The sequence below is a fragment of the Melanotaenia boesemani genome, chromosome 6, assembly GCF_017639745.1.
Source record: "Melanotaenia boesemani isolate fMelBoe1 chromosome 6, fMelBoe1.pri, whole genome shotgun sequence".
NCBI classification, from domain to species: Eukaryota; Metazoa; Chordata; class Actinopteri; order Atheriniformes; family Melanotaeniidae; genus Melanotaenia; species Melanotaenia boesemani.
Window position 1 is genome coordinate 11094478 of NC_055687.1, and position 19039 is coordinate 11113516.

The 19039-nt window shown below is 36.9% G+C and overlaps 2 protein-coding genes across 4 annotated transcripts; one reads left to right on the forward strand and one right to left on the reverse strand.

The window, feature by feature from the left end:
• Nucleotides 1–69: 69 nt before the first annotated feature.
• LOC121640961 (atrial natriuretic peptide-converting enzyme-like) lies at nucleotides 70–8482 on the forward strand. The gene is made up of 13 exons (XM_041986785.1): nucleotides 70–152; nucleotides 431–796; nucleotides 1741–2082; nucleotides 2551–2934; nucleotides 3095–3460; nucleotides 4596–4949; nucleotides 5035–5052; nucleotides 5867–5930; nucleotides 6021–6064; nucleotides 6424–6574; nucleotides 6919–7032; nucleotides 7145–7212; nucleotides 7757–8482. Exons 1-13 carry the CDS (start codon nucleotides 108–110, stop codon nucleotides 7778–7780), a joined length of 2340 nt encoding a protein of 779 aa, XP_041842719.1. The 5' UTR covers nucleotides 70–107; the 3' UTR covers nucleotides 7781–8482.
• On the reverse strand, nucleotides 8444–18706 carry LOC121640959 (NLR family CARD domain-containing protein 3-like). Of its 3 annotated transcripts, XM_041986782.1 has the most exons (12): nucleotides 18698–18706; nucleotides 17818–17914; nucleotides 17446–17550; nucleotides 16999–17097; nucleotides 16564–16596; nucleotides 16233–16287; nucleotides 15466–15688; nucleotides 12587–14369; nucleotides 12331–12504; nucleotides 10707–10880; nucleotides 10482–10528; nucleotides 8444–9796 (listed from the first exon to the last, which is right to left on the reverse strand). In XM_041986782.1, the coding sequence occupies exons 2-12, from the start codon at nucleotides 17904–17906 to the stop codon at nucleotides 9264–9266; spliced, it is 3315 nt and encodes a 1104-aa protein (XP_041842716.1). In that variant the 5' UTR covers nucleotides 17907–17914; nucleotides 18698–18706; the 3' UTR covers nucleotides 8444–9263. The 3 variants fall into 3 exon arrangements, with proteins under 3 accessions (XP_041842716.1, XP_041842717.1, XP_041842718.1); XM_041986783.1 differs by lacking the exons at nucleotides 16999–17097; nucleotides 18698–18706 and having other exon boundaries at nucleotides 17818–17933; XM_041986784.1 differs by lacking the exons at nucleotides 15466–15688; nucleotides 16564–16596; nucleotides 16999–17097; ... (1 more) ...; nucleotides 17818–17914; nucleotides 18698–18706.
• Nucleotides 18707–19039: the final 333 nt, after the last annotated feature.

Genomic DNA, 19039 nt, shown 5'->3' on the forward strand with positions numbered 1-19039 from the left:
AATGCAACTCAGAGAACGACAGTCGCAAGAAACCGTGCAGAGCTCTCTGTGAAAAAGTCAAGAAAGATTGTGAGTCCAAACTAAGAGCAAAATGGTTATTTTGGCCCATGAGGCTTCGGTGCGAATCTCTACCAGAGTCCAACTGTGTACAGGTGAGTATAAAACAATTATGGAGTAAAACTCCAGTGTATGTTAAGTTGTTTGCTTTTTCTCCTTCAGACTGAGAGGATTTATTACCAGTGATTTGGGCGCCAGAGGAAACCTAATAGAACGGCCCAAGATTCACTGAAATAATTATATCTCAACATTTAGGTGGATGAATGGATGGATGGATGGATGGATGGATGGATGGATGGATGGATGGATGGATTGATGGGCACTTGTGTTAGATTAGGATGAAATATATCACAGATTTTTTTTCCTCCTCCAGGGTCAAGCCATCACTGCAACTCAGGCCCCCCCTGCAATATGTCAGCCGATCACTGTCCCTCTTTGCAAAGATCTACCTCACACCGAGACCATCCTGCCCAATATTTTAGGTCACAAAACTCAGGAGGAGGCCGGCCTTGGGATACATCAGTTTTTGCCACTTGTAAATGCTGAATGCTCCCCTTATTTAAAACCTTTCTTGTGCTCAGTCTACGTGCCTAAATGTGTCTCAGAGAGACCTCAGCCTCCCTGCAGAACACTGTGTGAGCAGGCGAGGTCTGGCTGTGCATCACTGATGAGCAGTTTTGGCTTTCAATGGCCTGATTCCTTCAGGTGTGAAGCATTTACCACAGAATCGTGTGAACAGGTAAGCAGGAAGAGAAATATATGTTTTTAGGAGGTGATATGTGAATTTGGAGCATAATGTTAAACAGAAAGTAGCTATAAGTTATTGTTCATTTGTTTTTAAAGAAAAATACACAAAATGTATCAGTACATTCTGTCAGGAACAGAGAAGTCAGATAGTATAATATGAACCAGCCCCAAACCTCCAGCACTAAGATGAAGAGGTGTTTGGGGATTCTGCTACTAAAATTGTGAATGTATCTACAGTCTTTCACCTTTATATTAACTAAATGTAATATTCCATAAAGATAGCTTTAATCCTCATGTCTCAAAAGTCTCACACTTCATCCTTGAGACTATATCTGATACTACAACAGTGAAGATTGAACTTTCAGCTTTCTTTGAAATGTTAAATAAGATTAAAATACCACTCAGCAAATTGTAACGCATTAATAAAACACTCTGATACCACAGAATGGATGGGTAACTCTCCAGACAAGCACAGATTTTTTTTTTTAATTATCATTTTTAAAATGTGTTTTCACTTTCTTTTCTATCTGTGCTGAAGTACTTTCTCACCATTAGTCAGGTTTATTGTGCCAGTTTTAAGCACAAACACCCCCCACATTGGTGACTCAGAAAGCACATAATCACAGTCAGATGTTGTGCATGCTGCAACAATCTTTTGGTTATATTTACCAGAATAGACCTCCTGCTCTCAGACCAGTTTGGGTTTCATTATGTGTTGAGCATCTTATTGTTTTGTGACCTTGCCAGTGATCCTGAATCAGTGCTTGTATGTAGAAACTTCATTCGCAGACTTGAACTCCACCTCCTATTCTCAGACAAGCCCACACAGTGGTTTAAAACCTCCAAAAGCTTTGCAAACGTATAGGACTGTTGTGGAAATCAGTGGTAACTATGAAGCATTTGTTCTTGGTGGCTGTGTGTCTGCCGCTGTTGCAGGCACAAAACTCAAGAAATGACAGGACAAGCTGCAAGCCAGTAACATCCAGCTTCTGTCAAGGTTTGGGATACACAACTACCCTTCATCCGAGCGGAGTCCAAGGCTACAACCTGCAGCAAATTGGTCAGATGGTGGAGACGGCCTGTTCACCACACATCGCCACACTCATGTGTCGTGTTGTTGTGCCTGAATGCAACTCAGAGGACGACAGTCGCAAGAAACCGTGCAGAGCTCTCTGTGAAAAAGTCAAGAAAGATTGTGAGTCCACACTAAGAATAAAAAGGCTGACCTGGCCAATGAAGCTCCGGTGTGATTCTTTACCAGAGTCCAACTGTGTACAGGTGAGATCAAAATTGTTTTTGAACTCTTGTGAATGATTTTTTCCCCCTTTTTTCCCTAAGTAAACAGGGGGATTTAAGGATTCATTCAACACATTTGTGAACATATTTTTTTCAGTTTCCTGCAGAGATCAGGAAAAACTGCATGAACAAAATTGTACATAAAGTTTGTTTTCTATCACAAACTGGCAGCAAAATGGAAAATTACAAAAAGAAATTCACCAACAATCATCGATCAAATAACAGTTTAAGTGATTTTTTGAATGGATTCAGCATAGATGTTCATATGAATGTGCCTTGATCTAAACTGAATGTGAAACCTGACTTATAGTCAGCATAGTAAATTATAAATCCCTATTCATGTTAAAGGCCACTAGTGTCAGTTTATTTGGTGAAATGAGAGGGGGAAAGGGTGCTCGTGATTGATGAAAATTAAATTCATCACTGATTTAGTATTTTCTGCTCATCCAGGTTCCGTCCATCCCTGTCAATCCTGTTCCATCTCAAAGGGAAAGCACCCCTGCAGCATGTCAAGCAATCACTTTGCGTGCATGTGAAGATCAGCCTTATTCAGAGACCATCCTGCCCAATATTCTAGGTCATGACACACAGGTGGAAGCTGGCCTTGAGATTCATCAGTTTTACCCATTTATAGAAGTGGAATGCTCTCGGCATCTGAAGCCTTTCTTGTGCTCAGTCTATGTGCCTAAATGTGTCTCAGGAAGACTTCAGCCTCCCTGCAGATTACTCTGTGAGCTGGCGAGGTCTGGCTGTGCAACACTGATGAACAATTTTGGCTTTCATTGGCCTGAGTCCTTGAAGTGTGAAGCCTTCACCACAGAGTCATGTGGACAAGTAAGTCTGTCAGATGCTTACACTGTGAAAACTGAACAGAGCCCCATACTTTTGCAGCTGTAACTGTACAGTGTGAGTCCTGTCAAACAGTACCGTTTTAACAGAATTTAAAAAAAATACATTTATTCTTACTGGACTGGTTTATGTTTCTATTTAACAGACTCCATTCATCGGTGGTCCTGAAACATTCCCATCAACATGCCAGGCTATTACCATTCCTTTCTGCAAAGACCTGCCTTACACAGAAACTGCTCTGCCCGGAGTTACTGGCCACAAAACACAGGAAGATGCCAGCCTGATATTAAATACCTTCACACCACTTGTACAGTTTGGATGCTCCTCTCATTTAAAGCCTTTCCTATGCTCTGTGTACCTTCCCAAATGTGTGTCTGGGAAAGCTCAACCTCCATGCAGAACGCTCTGTGAGCAGGTACGAGCAAGCTGTGAGCCACTGATGAACAGGTTTGGCTTCTCGTGGCCTGAAACCCTCAACTGTGTGGCATTTAGCACCGAGTCCTGTGAACAGGTAAGTCTGCCTGGTCTCTCAAATATGAAAAATAGGAGATGTTTACATGAAGATTCATGCCTTACATATTTCAGTTGTTCACTATCTAAGCATTACTGATAATTCCTTAAATGTATCATTGTGTACAATTTTAATTTAGAACAGCACCAGCTCACCAAAAATAGGTAACAGGTTTTTGCTTTCGAGTAACAAAGAAGTAGTTTTCAATCTATAACTTTTAAGACCAAAAAGTGTACTGAGAATCGACACTTGCTATAAGATTGTAATTTGTTCAGACTAGATGATTTCATGTAGCATGAAAAAAGCCTGGCCTTAAAAATTTGTCTACTCTGTGGCATCCACTGAATTTTCTAGTTGTTTTAGAATAAATATAATACAGATCAATCTGGCATCCTTATGACATATCATGATTTCCTAATCGTAGATGTAATAAGAGATGGCAACCTATGGCTTGTTTAGGAATTATGTGTATTTATTCACATTTTGCAAAAGTCCTACATTTATAATTCTGCAAGCGACTGATCTGATCGCATGAAATTCTTGTGCAGACCCGATGCAGAAAGGCCATACCTGGTATTTAACTGGGAAACCTGTTTGCTTATGAGTAATGGTGCTAAATACTGCATCACGCTGCCCTAACACTGTGATGAAATTTCTACAGTTAGCTTTATACTGCTCATTTTTGCATAAGTTGATTGTCCACTATTTGCAGAATATCAGCATCATTGAACACATTGTGCTTATTCAAACTGCTATGAAACTTTTGAGGTTTGAGCTTCTCTTTGGATGGCACAAATTTGGTCCCATGTAGCTTTTAGCTCAGCTTTCCCAACATTGGCTAAAAATGGGCCTCAAGAGATGACCAGTGGCTCAAGTTACCACCACAGTTTATAAGGTTGTATAAAGTTTTGTTTCCTTAATGCATTTTATTTCTCTCTAATCACATGTTGTCTTCTCAGCCTCTTTAGGGCCCTCTTGAATTAGTGGTCGAATTTTAACGAAAACAGCCTGTTTACAAGCAATATCCGTTTGAACAGGAATGCATGAATACAGTCAAATAAATCCGTTTTAAACCAGAGAAGTTTACAGTAGCTATGGTCACACCCAGAGTAAAAGTGTTCATTTATATCTGCAGTATGGAGTGAGCACCAGTGGAGGAATCTGTGAGCCAATCAGCATACCCGTGTGCCAAGGCTTGTCTTACAACCAGACCATTGTTCCAAATCTCCTGGGCCACAAAAGCCAAAGAGAAGCAGTCTCAAAGATGTCCTTTTTCAACTCAATGGTGCAGGCCGTGTGCTCAACAGACATTCGCCTCTTCTTGTGTAGGGTGTACGCCCCACAGTGCATTGAAGGGAAGGTGCAGATGCCCTGCAGGTCTTTCTGTGAAAAAGCCAAACGGGACTGTGAAAGTCTAATGAACAGTTTTGGCGTCTCCTGGCCTGAAGAGCTGCAGTGTAAATCATTCCCAGAGGAAATGTGTATATCTGTAAGTAATCAACACTTTATTACCATAAAAAAAAAAAATTTAATTTTTTTTTAAATAACATTTTGCTTTTATTTTTCTTTCACAGGAAGAAAGCAGAGCAGAGGCAAGTAAGCTAAGATTTTTCAGAAAATGTGTTATTTTAACTGGGTTTAATAAAAAAATAAATAAACGAATAAAGAAAGAAAGAAAGAAAGAAAGAAAGAAAGAAAGAAAGAAAGAAAGAGCCCAACAGAAGCAGGAACACCAGTAACAAAACCTAACAAAGGAAGGGAATAAAAGGACAAGCTGAAAACTAACAACACAGGCTAACAAAGCACAACTAACACAATGAACTGGTAACAAACAAAGGAAAACCAGAGGGACTGAATCAGAATCAGGGAGCAGAAAGTAAACCAAACAGAATACAAGGGGATAAACTACAAAATAAAGCAGGAAACAAGGCAGAGGACTGGAAGACAACAAAAGACAAGAAACTAAACAAATGACTACAATTAAAAAAAATCACACACACAATTAAACAAAGCAAAACGCACAGTTTATGACAGCAAATGGTGAAGCCATATGTCAAGCAATGTTTTCAACCATCACCATCATCACCCCAGATTGGTTTCCAGATGGGTATTGGTTTAATTAGAAGCATGATAAAATAAGAATAAACTTGTAAAACACAGGTATATGGTTTCTCTGCAGAAAAATACACCACAACACACTTCTGTTGGTTCATTTGCTCATTGAATGTAATTTTATTTTATTTTATTTTATTTTATTTTATGTGCCTCAAAAATGTAAAGTTTATCTGCGTTTTATAGGCTGTACTGCTTAATATTTTTGCCTTGTTGAACTATGCTATATTGTGTGAAATAGAACTCATTATAATTTTCTCTAGTTAATCTACTTTTATTGGTCTTTACTTGCAGATGCTGAAGGCTGAAGATGTTCTTGCTAAACTTAAATTTGGTGGATATACTGTTCGTGGCAAATGTCAGTTTCGTTTCTGCCTATTTCCAGATATTCTCATCTGTTGAAAAATAGAAATGACATTGATGTTTGTATTTATCATTTGAAACTTAGCTCTTACTCTCAGGACGGCCCGCCTGCTTTTGATTCTCATGGATGTATCCTTCCCTACTCAAACTGCTGGATTATGTATTATTATTTTTGTTGGTCTGCTCAGTGAAAAGTCATATTTGCTCACTTGTTACATGGTCTGTTTATGTTAGAGAAATCAAATTCCCAAGTTTCAGGTAGCTCCTCCTTCCTTTGTTTTACTCTTCTTCAGATGTTATCCCACATGGTTTAGTTAATGCTGAATCTATCCTGCATAATCTTACCATGCTTTGTTATTTTCATTCCTTTTTGACACTTAGAAAACAATGATGGTTCTTACTTTTTTTGACAGTTACCACAAATAGAGGGCTTTGACTAACAGTGTGTTGAACTTTATAACTTTTACGCTCTTTAACAAACGTTTCAGGCAGACAAAACGGGAGACCTGAATGTGGTGGAGCTGTTCAAACTGGAGCATTATGTGGCTATTATCAGGAGAGATTATGTGGAGAAATACGAGAGCACAAATCCACCCGCTGTCACACAGACCCAAATGAAGAAGACATTTGACACCTATGGTATAAAATTTAAGTTTAATAAGTAAAAATGCACACACACTGTCTGATATGTTATTTCTAAAAATTGTGGCTGGGTCTGGATGGAGATATTTTCTTATATCTTTAAATTAAAGTTACAATGCAAGATAAGTTTATTTTAAGTAAATATTTATTCACTAATAGCAACAGCAGGGATTTTTGTTTAGTGGGTTGTGCTAGCTAAAACCAGAGTTAAACAAAATTCTGTTTCTGTTTGCATTCACCTTTTTAATGTAATATATCAGATTTTAGCATGTTAGCATCAGCGTAGCATGTTCCAGGTTTCATTTGATTGACTTTCACTCAATACTGTCTTCATCATGCAGATTTTCACGTAGATGAGGAAACTTTCAGAGCTCTGTGGTTTGAATACCACTCCCAAGGTGGGATTGACTATGACAACTATATGGCAGTCCTCACTAGACTTCACATCCTCAAAGGTAAATTTAATCTCAAGAAAATTACTTTGGCCTATTATACATGTGCATGAAGATTCTGTGTATTTGAGTGACCCTAAAGGTCAAGTTCAGTTGGTTGTAATTCTTGTTTCAGGTCGTTTCCAAGCCCATCTGCAAAATTTGCCTTGTGACTGCCAGGTTGCCAGCTTCTCCTTCAAACAGGTGAGTTTATCCACATTTATTAATCCTGTTAAATCAAGTAGTAGTAGTACACAAAAAATTTAAAATATAAAAAGTTAAACATCATTTTGAAAATAAAGCAGGTTCTTACAATTCACAAGTCTGTATTATCAGATATTTAAATGTAGGCAATTCCTTGAGGGGATTTGGTGCCCTAGTGTTTACAGAGGTTAGTTTGAGTCTGGAGGACCTTGGTGTGATTGCCCAACACAGGTGAGCCAATGTGGGCCCCTGAGCAAGGCCCGAAATCCTCCCCAGGCACCAAAATATGGCATCCTTATGCTCTTCAGTAGTATCTGGAAGAGCTGGGTCAAATGCAGACCTGAATATCTCAATCAGGATTTTAATTGTGCTTAGAAGGTTTAATATTTGAAATGTTTAAAGCAGTGACATCTTCTGGTTTTTGGCAGGTATTGCACATATAAAATTAAAGACTTATAGATTATAGACTATTTAAAAACTGACCACATTTTGATACAGATGAATTCTTGAAGTTAATTATGTGTTTTTTCGTTTCCTTTTCCAGTTCATGAAATCAGCCATAATCTGAGGATCGACGGACCTCAATGAACCTCTGAACCGTTTAGGGCAGAATTACACTACTTGCAGTGTGTATTAATTATTTTCAGCAACATATTTTAATAGTTAGTATTTTTAGTTAGTTTTTTAATAGTTTGTATTCTTTTTTTTAAAAAGAAGAGAATAAGCAACTGAGCTTTTTCATTACGAAGTCAGTCATAATTCACAACGTTTATCTGTGTGTTTGTATCATCAGTAGTTATATAGCCTATGTAGGCATAGATGTTCTATGAAAATGTCAAATATTGTAGTACTTCAGACTTAGAAGATGTTTAAATATCTAAAAAGAAAAACAAATCACATTTTCTATATTATTTTTCTTAGATGCGTACATTTATCTACATATATACCAGAAGACAGAATCTTCCATGAATGTTGACATTTTACTTTTGATTTTTTTTTCTTTAAATTTCCCTGAATGTAAGAAAAAATAAACATATAGTCCTCTGAGGAAACCAAGTGAAACAAAAAACTTATTAGGCCAGGACCTTAAAGGAGTGTTCCATCACCCTTAAGTTTGATCGTAAGAGGAAAGTTAAAGACAAAGAACTAATTATTTATAGCTTCCAGGGCGGTGCAAAGACAAGCTAAATAAAGAGCCTTAACTTTCCCTGCATCTCATTATATGAAACACATTTGAAAAAAAAAAAATAAATAAATAAAAAAAAAAAAAGGAAATATAATAGAATACAAGCTGAACTTAAAAAGTGACTGATAATAATAACAGTAATGACAATAATGATAACATAGTAGCATCCAAATTAAGACATAATCTTATTCGCAGTTTATCAAAACATAAATAAAATACAGTTGAATTTACAGAATGAAATTAACTCAAAGTGTACAAGTTAGATTTTAAAGGAATCACATCAATTTTCAGATTTATTAAGAAAAAGAAAGTTTGTAGAAATAGGAGAATGCAGATCAGGCTGTATGGACATATGCTGAGGTCTACCTCAGGGGTTACTGCTTGGGTCATAGCTGTTGATGTTATACAAAAAGGACTTATGTAGTGTTTCAAGCTTACTGAAATTTATATTATTTGCAGATGAAACAAACATCTTTTGCTCTGGAGAGAGTTAACAGCAGCTTTTAGAGGTAATCACAACAGAAATGAACTAAGTGAAACAGTGGTTTGGTTTGAATAAACTCTCTTTAAATCTGAGTAAAACAAATATAATGTGGTTTGGAGAAGGAAAATAAATTAATCAAATATTAATTGTGGATAATTAGTGTATAGAAAGGGTGTTTGAATATAACTTTCTGGGAGTGATGCTAGACCAAATAATCTTATATACACCAACCAATATATATATATATATATATATATATATATATATATATATATATATATATATATATGTATATGTGTGTGTGTGTGGCATGGAAGCTTCCTCTATGTTTTTTTGTTTTTTTTTGCTTATGTTTTTATGCTTGAAAACACTTCTAACTAACTAACTAACTAACAAAGTCAGTGATGAGTTAAAGGGCTCGGTCCTTATCCTGAAAGCTGGGTACAGCGGTTCAGTGAAAGTGGCATGGAAGGTCTTAAGGTGGGTCAGTTTGTCAGAGGAGACCCTGAAGAAGGACAGAGTGCCTGCAGAAGAGTCCAGATAGACTCCCACTCTGTTGGAAGATGCTCCACGGACAGAAGCTCTTTTGTTATTGTGCAACCCAGTGTGACCATCACTGGAGCACAGCAGGCTCCAGGAGTGATTATTTTTCCCAAGGGAGCAGTCGTTATTTTGTCCTTTTCTTTTGATTTCTTTGTAAGTCACTGCTATGTAAACCTGCCCTACCCACTCAACCTCCCAGTAACAACGACCAGTCAAACCATCAGTGCATAACACTTGTTTCCAGTAGTCAAACCTGTCAGGATGATCAGGATATGGCTGTTTCTCTTTTTGGATTGTCACTGTTTTGTTGTTGTCAGACAGAAGGAGGTTTCTATGAGCTGTGTTGGGATCCAGAATGAGTTCACAGGCATCTGATGGAGAAACACCAGTTCATTATTTCACCAATTTAATTAATGATTCATGATATATTAAATGCACTTAAATTTACTAGCTTTTTTGTTGTTCAAAATATTTTCATGGTTTTTATACCAAAAAAAACTGGAAATAAATTCTAACTGTATGAAATGTTGAGAAATAGAATGACATTTGACACACTGGACATTTCACCACTTGTCCACTTAAAAGTTTACAGAATGAAGATCCTGAATTGCATTTTAATATATTTTAATTAAATTTTTCTATGAGACAGCATGAAATGCTTTGTTATGGAAATTATGCACATGCGCAGCACTGAGCCTGTTTACATGACCATAAAAATCACGGAGTAATAAGATAACTGTAATAATAACCCATCTACATGTGAAATCTGAAATGTGATATTCAAAAAACCCTTGTCTACATTTTCTAGCCTATAACTGGATTTTTTCTGAGTATGAACATAGTGACTTAACTTTGTGTTTTCAAAACATCTGGTCTTTTTTAACATAGCAGTGCCTGCGGTCTTACCATTATTGTCCTAAGTAGGAGCTAATAAGCCTGCAAAAAAGACTGTAACTAAAAGACTGATAAGACTTTAGTAAATGGTTAATATTGCATTTTATAAACATTTTGTAAATAAAAAATATGTCAGTGATAATAAAAAAAGAGTTTACTTACACTTCTGCAGACCTGGTTTTAGAAACTGTGATCCACTTGGCTCCAGCCTGGTATAAAATTTTAAAGACAAAAAACATTAATAAGCATTATCCTGGTTACACACACACACACACACACACATATACATATATATATATACATATATATATATATATATATATATATATATATATATATATATATATATATATATATATATATATTTCATAGCTTGTTTGCTCATACTGGAGTGCTTTTAATGCCCAGCTTGGATCCTCCAGTCCTGCAGACAGAAGCTGCTTTTCAGATTCTTCTAGATGATTGTAGCTCAGGTCCAGCTCTTTCAGATGAGAGGGATTAGACCTCAGAGCCGATCTCAGCGCAGCACAGCCTGTAGATGTGATGAGACAGCCTGAAAGCCTACAAGCAAGGACAAAGATTCACATTTTTAAAAACAAGAGCATTGTTAAAAAAAATAAACAAAACTCTACATACAACTTAAACTCTGGTGTCCCATTTTTAACATCTAACATCAGGGTCTCCTTTTAACATTTAAAATTTGCTGCACTATATCATGGTGATGCAATCAGAACTACTTAAGGATTTTATTTTTAATCATACTCAGCAACTACTTCCCTCTGGCAGCTGCTAAAAAAAATCTACTGTTCATGTGTGCAGTTTGTCAATATTACGAGGCCTAAATTATATTTACAGCATATGTTTCCCTATTCATCTCTTGCATGTAAAATGTTTGTTGTCATTAAGAATTTTATTCCCAAATTTATCATTTATGACTGTTAATGCCCAGTGGGGCCTTTAGTGGCAAGATAATTCCTTGTATGTTCCAGGTACAGTTATGAGAAGACTTCCATCCATCTCTGTTGTATGTACGTGTTAACACGGCACATTCTAACTTGCTGCATGCACATGGTTTGGTACCAGCATCAAATAGCTGTGCATGGCTGTAATAAAAATAAAATAAAATAAAGTTGCTGACATGATTGTCAGCAGATATGGGAGAGTCAGGAAGTGATTTTGAAATCTGAATTGTTTGCAAACAGCATTTAGGCTGGCATTGGATTTTGGCAGTTCTTGCTGGTGGCTGCAGGTGTGTGATGAACATTATTGGAAGTAGTTGACTGTCAGATGGACCACTTTGTTTGACAAGAAACAGACACTCAAGTCTAAGGAAGATCCTGATTATAGATGAAAAAATACAAGTAAAAAAAACATGTCTGATCAGTTTCAGTTTTCGTTAAAAGGCTGGTGCCCCTTGAGGGCCTTCAGGTCACACTAATAACAGCTTTTCTTATATTTATGTCATAAATATGAATTCTGTCATTATGTATGATTCTATAAAAAAATCTGCATCATTATCTTAGTTATTTTTATATATCAGCTATGAGAAAATTCATGATTTTCTTGGCTTATTGTATTCTTTTTATTGTATTCTTTTTTTTTATAAGCTGTTAGTGAAAGACTTCACTAACACTGATTATTTTGTACACTGTTATATAATAGGATGTATAACAAAGAGAATAGGACCTAGTGCCTAAAATATATGAGAAATATACTTATCAGTCGAATGTTAATCATAAAAAACTTCTTGTGCAGTAACCTGAAACGCTTTAGATTTCCAGTGACAATGTGAGAAGGGCCTGTAACTTTGTGCAGTTATGGAGGTAAATGTAATAGTCATGTCTAATCAGTATTTATTTATTTATTTTTATATTAAAGTTCTTAGAAAAAAATAAAAATAAAATTCTATCAACCTTCAATTAAATAGAAAAGCCAGAATCGGCCATAAAAATAATAATCATTGTATCTCTAAATCAAGTGTCATCTAGTGGATAAACAGATCGATCCTGACCTGAGAGCTTCCAGTGCACATTGTTGGTTCTGCAGTCCTTCACACAGCTGCTTCAGACCTGAATCTTTCAGGTCGTTGTTACTCAGATCCAGTTCCCTCAGATTGAAACATGGGGAGATCAAAGCTGAAGTCAGAGCTTCAAAGCTTCCCTCTGACAAGTTGCAGCAACTTAGCCTGAAAAAATGCCAACGTATATAAAGATTAATTTATATTAACTCTAAATAGATTTTATTTGCGTAGCTTTTTTCTTGCTTACACTGCTTTGGTAGCTGCTTTTACCACAGGTAGCAGATGTCGCAGAGCCTCATCTGAAGCGAAGTACTTCTTCAGATCAAACTCTTCCAGATTTTCATCTGAAGACAGTAAGATGAAGACCAGCGCTGACCACTGAGCAGGAGACAGTTCATCTGTTGACAGACTGCCTGATTTCAAGTGTTGTTGAATCTCCTCAACTAGAGAAGAGTCCTTCAGCTCTTTAAGACAGTGAAATAAGTTGATACTTTTCTCAGAACAAGAATTCTCATTGATCCTCCTTTTGATGTAAAGGACTGTTTTCTGACTGGGGCCACTTCCTGTCTGGGTCACAAGGCCTTGAAGGAGAGCCTGATTGGTCTGCAGTGAAAGACCCAGAAGGAAGCGGAGGAACAGGTCCAAGCGTCCATTTGGACTGTTTAAGGCCTTGTCCACTGCACTCTGGTACAAGAGATCATATTTGTTTTCAAACAGCCTGGACCAGACAGATGTAGGTTGTTCTGACAGAAGATTAATGTTGGTGTTGATGAAGGTCAGATGAACGTGAAGAGCAGCCAGAAACTCCTGAACTGTCAGATGAACAAAGGAGTACACCTTGGCCTGGGTAAGCCCACCCTCTTTAAGAAAGATCTGCGTGAACATTCCTGAGTACACCGACGCTTCTTTGACATCGATACCACTCTTCATCAGGTCAGACTCATAGAAGTAAAGGTTACCTTCCAGCAGCTGCTCAAAAGCCAATTTTCCCAAAGAATAAATCATCTTCTTCGTCTCTGGACTAAAGTGGGAATCTGTTTCAGCTCCTCCATCAAACTTGACCTTCTTCACTTTACACTGAACCACCAGGAAGTGGATGTACATCTCAGTCAGGGACTGGGGCAGCTCACCTCTCTCTGTTGTTTTTAACAAATCCGCCAGAACTGTAGCAGAGATCCAGCAGAAGATGGGGATGTGGCACATGATGTGGAGGCTTCGTGATGACTTGACATGGGAGATGATCCTGCTGGCCTGCTCTTCTTCTCTGAATCTCCTCTTGAAGTACTCTTCTTTTTGAGGGTTAGTGAATCCTCTCACCTCTGTTACCAAGTCAACACACTCAGGAGGGATTTGACTGGCAGCTGCAGGTCGAGTAGTTATCCAGAGGCAAGCTGAGGGAAGCAGGTTCCCTTTGATGAGGTTTGTCAACAGGACATCTAATGATGAGGACTCTCTAACGTCTTTCAGAGTCTCATTGCTGTTCATGTCCAGAGGAAGTCGACACTCATCCAAACCATCAAAGATTAACAAAATCTTAAATTCTTCGAATGTGAAGATTTCTTTGGTTTCAGGAAAGAAGTGATGAATAAGTTCTACCAAACTGAACTTTTTCTCCTTCAGTAGATTCAGCTCTCTGAAAGAAAATGGAAATGTGAGCTGTATGTGCTGGTTGGCTTTGCCTTCAGCCCAGTCCAGTGTGAACTTCTGTGTTAAGACTGTTTTACCAATGCCAGCCACTCCGTTTGTCATCACTGTTCTGTTGGGCTCATTTCTTTCAGGGGAAGGTTTAAACATGTCTTCTACATGGATTGTTATATCTGATCTGTCTGGCTTCTTGAATGCTTTTTCAATCAGTCTGACTTCATGCTCTCTGCTGATCGTTGCAGGGCTTCTCTCAGTGATGTAGAGCTCTGTGTAGATCTGATTTAGAAAAGTTGGATTTCCTGCTTCAGCAATTCCTTCAAATGTGCGTTCATACTTTTTCCTCAGACTTGACTTCAGTTTACGACGACACATGGCCATAAGAGTTTCTACAAGAATAAATGACAAATTAGATTACAACATGTTTTCCAGTCACTTTAATTTCCTATCCCATTTCCTTAAAACAAGCTAAAACACTGAAAATTCAAAGATGCCATCAATTCATAAAGCAACACAACATAACTTTCTGACCTTAAAACTTTGCTTCTGACTTTCGATGGTTCACTGACAAATATTATGTACATATCTAGAGTCATCATTGTCCAGCAGTGTCCCCGGGACGAGAAACTGGAATTCATAACTTTATAGGGCATCACGTGACATCTGAATTTTGCTTTACGACCCTGCATCACACACCAGCAACTGGATATCAACATACTGGCTGTTATGGACATGCACCATGGTTGATTCAGCAAAGAAATGCAAGAGAACATTATAGGCGAAAGAGAGGAAAAGAGAGAAAGGGACGGTGCATGAGATCAGAAGATTCAAGTTCAGACTGACTTTTACTGTCTGGAGAGATCTCAGAAAAGAGACAGGATGCAAATTGGACACCAAATCCAATCCAATACCCTACCTATACCACCACATTATCAAAAAAAGTGCTATAAAACCATGGCAGATTTTCTCACTGAGGTACTTCCAAACAATAGCTAATTCGGCATTCATCTTGCATCCTGCCTCGACCCTGAGCTTGAGGTTTAAATGCAATGTGTTACTGGATATTGCATTGGATAGCCACTGAAATAAGTCTAAGTTGACTCTTTTCTTATCTCTTGCTTTGTCCCTTTGTCTTCTTTTTTTGCTCTCTACCTCTGATGTTCTCTTGCATTCTTTTTATGAATGCATGTTCAAAAGAATTGGTGTGTTGATATCCAGTTGCTGTCATGAGCAAAGAGCAAAACTCAGCTGTATACCTACACAGCAACCTGGAAAAAACAGTTGCAAATGCAATTTCTCAGCCTTAGGGTGCTGAAGTAATAAATATTACTGTGCAGTCAAAACAAGAAACGCATATTCTTAAGGTCAGGAAGTGCTACTTTCAGGACCTGTACAAAAAAAAGATTTTAACATTATACAAAGCCAAAATAACCACAGATCTGATGCAGTTTTTCTTTTTTCTCAGAAATATTAAATGCCTCTTACTGGTCAGTAAAGTATCAGCCAGATCCTCCTGCTTCATTGCCCTCAAAAACTCCACAGTGATCTTCAGAAAAGCCTCTTTGCTGCTGTTCTTCTGTTCTTCTTCACAATTACTCAGCTCCTCATCCTCACTCTGGGACTCTGAGACATTTTTATCTTTTTTCAGAAGCCAAAATATCTCCTTCAGCTCACTCTTCACAAAAGTAACAATTTTCTCCTCAAGACTCTGCAGTAAAACAAAATCATAATTTAAAATTTAACTTTAATAAGAAAATTAAAGATTAAATAACATCTTCATAAGGAACACCTAAGGTAAAATTAGTATTATAGATTCAAACACTGTTCCCCAAATAATAAAAACCAGAATACTCTTGGTGCCACCCATGAGTGCCACAAGTGCCCATTACAATGCCACCGTGCCTCAGTGGCGCCCTCTGCTGTCCTTTTTTTCTTTCTGCAGTTTTTGGCTTCCTTGGTGCCTCGCTCGCCCTGCTCTCCCTCTCCATCCTCAGCTGTGGCCATGGCTCAACAGAGCTGCTGCCTATCACCCCACCAAACTCTTCAGCTTAAAGCTCAGTTTATTCAGAACATCTTGCTTATGTAGAGTATGTATTAGAATTAATTATAAGAAGCACAAATGATGTAATAGTAACCTTACAAAAATGTCTTTCAAAATGCGGCAAAAGTATTATATTATAATCATTATTATAGCAATATTATTTGTGAATCATCTATTTACAAGCATTAATCTGTACTAAAAAGATACTAACCCTAAATATCTCATGCAGGTCTGTTTGAGAATTGGTGGAATCCTGTGCCATTATTCTGTGAATAAAAAATAATTCATTATTGTTAACAACTGCACCGCTTTTGTTTGTCCCCTGACATTGAAGAGATGGGACAAGAACATTTTTGTGTGTGTGTGTGTGTGTGTGTGTGTGTGTGTGTGTGCTCTCATAAATTTGCAACAGCTGAGTTTAAAATGCTGCCATTAGCTGTAAAGGCATTTGCATCTATCATGAATAAGAAAAACAAGTAAGAACACAACATAGTTACAATTGTTTATAAGAGACTGTGTGTATGGAAATGCTTAAATATTACCTTGGTAAAGGCTCTTCATGTTTCTGCTTAAACCTGAAAGACATTAAACAGTAACAGAAGTCCAGTGGCTTTATTTGGAGTTTGGATTGTCATAATAATAATAATAATAATAATAATAATAATAATAATAATAATAATAATAATAATAATAATAATAATAATAAGTTAATTCGACATTTATTTAAAAACAGCAGTGCTGCCTGTGTTGCCATTGTTGTGGAGCTCCTGCTGCTTATAGCAGCTGCACAGACAGAGTTGCACTGTGTACTGGTGGCCTTTATGGAGTGTATCCTGCCTGACCACTAATTTTAGGAGCAATCAATGCAGATGGACTTAATTTGAAATAATTTATTCTGCCTACTGAGAAAACTGTGGATCAAAAGGATTTCAAAAGAAAAGGTAAGAGAGTTTGAGCTACAATTTGTGCTAACTTACTTTGGAAATGACCCTGGCTCTTTAAAAACAAGAGGAGCGTCCATGGATCTGTTACTCTTTAGAGACACAACGCTTGACGGAGCGTTTACTTGCTCAGTCCTGAAAAAAATGAAGCATTCAGAGAGTTTTAAAACATACTTTTATTGGACTGGACAGCTTTCCTTTATTATAATTCCCTTAAAAAATGTAACAAATTATATATATATGTATATATATATATAAAATTTGTTACATGTTTTTATTTAAAAGATTTTTTAATGTATGGAGCACTCTAACATCTAACATTTGGTTAGATAAAAATACTACATAAATAAGATTAAATTAGTAACTACCATATGTTTTTAGTTATGACATATTATTTTTGTCTATAACTGTCACTTATCAGACCTGTTTTTAGGACCAATTCTTGCAGGAAAAAAACTGAGCTAAAGAACTGTGCTAACTTACTTTGGAGATGACTCTGGCTCTTTTAAATAAAGAGGAGGGTCCATGGATCTGTTACTCTTTAGAGACACAACGCTTGAAGGAGCGTTTACTTCCTCTTGCTCAGTCCTGAAAGAAATGAAGCATTCAGAGAGTTTTAAAACATACTTTAAAAACAAGAGGAAGGTCCATGGAACTTTCTCTCTTCAGAGGCACAACGCTTGGTGCTCTCTCTTGCTCAGTCCTGAAAGAAATTATGACAACTCAATGGTCAGGTGAATGTAAAATAATAGACAAATTAACAGTCTGCAATTTGTCATTTCTTTAACTTTTACCCAAACTGTTTGTGATGATGTCAGAGTTTAAGCTGTAAACAGGGGCAGATCTTAATATTACCTCTCAGATGTGGTCCTGCCCTCACTTTCCTGAGCCAGACCGTCATTTGAGGATGAGTCTTCTTTTTCTTTTTCTTCAGACTGACTCATGTTTATAACTGTTAAAAGTACATCCAGCATGCTGCATTAGATGGCATTATTGATTTCATGCAATGTTGTTAAACTCTTCTACCTAACTGCATATATTCTGATGGGAACAGGAAGTAAGTCTGTTACACTCCACCTTTGTTTCCAAGTATTTTTCACACTTAAGCCTTAGGTTTGTTTCTTTTATTTTGCTACCATGTCTTAAATTTAATTTTAAACAGTTTATTTTATTCGTAACTGCATGTATAGGATCTTGACAGAAGACCCATGGACTACCAGAAAGCGAAAGTAAGGAGATCGACTGCTGATGATCTAACATGGTTGAATATTTAAAGTTTTGTTAATAAATACTGAGCACATTGTAATCTGTAATAATAAAACAACAATGATGCTTTTTAGGATGATTATAATGGTTCTGATTACACATTATAGCCTACTTGAATGGTTGAAATAGTTCTCTCGCAAAGCTGCTAAAACCTAGTAAAGCTGAAATACAGACTGATGATTATATTTATAATCATAATATTACTACTACAAATGAGGATGATGATAAAGTCAGTGGTGGCCTGGTGCGTACGTGTATTTAGGCATCTAGCCGTGGAGAAGTGAGTGGTCAGCAGGTCCTATTACTTTTGTACAAACGTCTGCTTCGTGTTTAGGTTAAACGACAAAACGAACAAGCCAAGAAGCCACACATAACATGTTACAGCTAAATATCAGTAAGCTAGTTCGGCTAGTCTCTGTAATGAAGTCGAAATATTACATTTAAATACAACCATAAAATGTCGGTTTACCTTGTCTGCGTCAACAGCCGAAAGAGAAAGTGAAACTCAGTCCGCTTTGGCACGGTTTTATATATATATAAGTATATAATATACGTTACTTGAACTTGTCTGTCAAGTTCCTTGTGATAACACATCCAACAACATTAAAAAATAATAACTGAAAACTAACTTAAAATACAACCTAATTGGCACAAAAGTTGAGATGCTGTATAAAATGTAAAACAGAATACAAAGATTTACAAATCTCATATTTTATTACTAATAGAAGATGAACAAGATATCAGATGCTGAAACTGAAACATTTTACTATTTCATGGAGATTTTTCTTAAAAAATGTTTGAAACTGTCTTA

Excerpts from the sequence above, each read along its gene's own strand:
- LOC121640961 (XM_041986785.1), top strand. The coding sequence starts at position 108 with ATGAGGCTTCGGTGCGAATCTCTACCAGAGTCCAACTGTGTACAG. Across the intron at positions 7,033-7,144 it reads TAGACTTCACATCCTCAAAG|GTCGTTTCCAAGCCCATCTG; the intron begins GTAAATTTAATC and ends TTCTTGTTTCAG. Across the intron at positions 7,213-7,756 it reads CCAGCTTCTCCTTCAAACAG|TTCATGAAATCAGCCATAAT; the intron begins GTGAGTTTATCC and ends TTCCTTTTCCAG.
- LOC121640959 (XM_041986782.1), bottom strand. The coding sequence starts at position 17,906 with ATGAGTCAGTCTGAAGAAAAAGAAAAAGAAGACTCATCCTCAAATGAC. Across the intron at positions 16,597-16,998 it reads GAGCCAGGGTCATTTCCAAA|GTTTAAGCAGAAACATGAAG; the intron begins GTAAGTTAGCAC and ends AATGTCTTTCAG. Across the intron at positions 9,797-10,481 it reads AAAACCAGGTCTGCAGAAGT|ATGCCTGTGAACTCATTCTG; the intron begins GTAAGTAAACTC and ends TTTCTCCATCAG.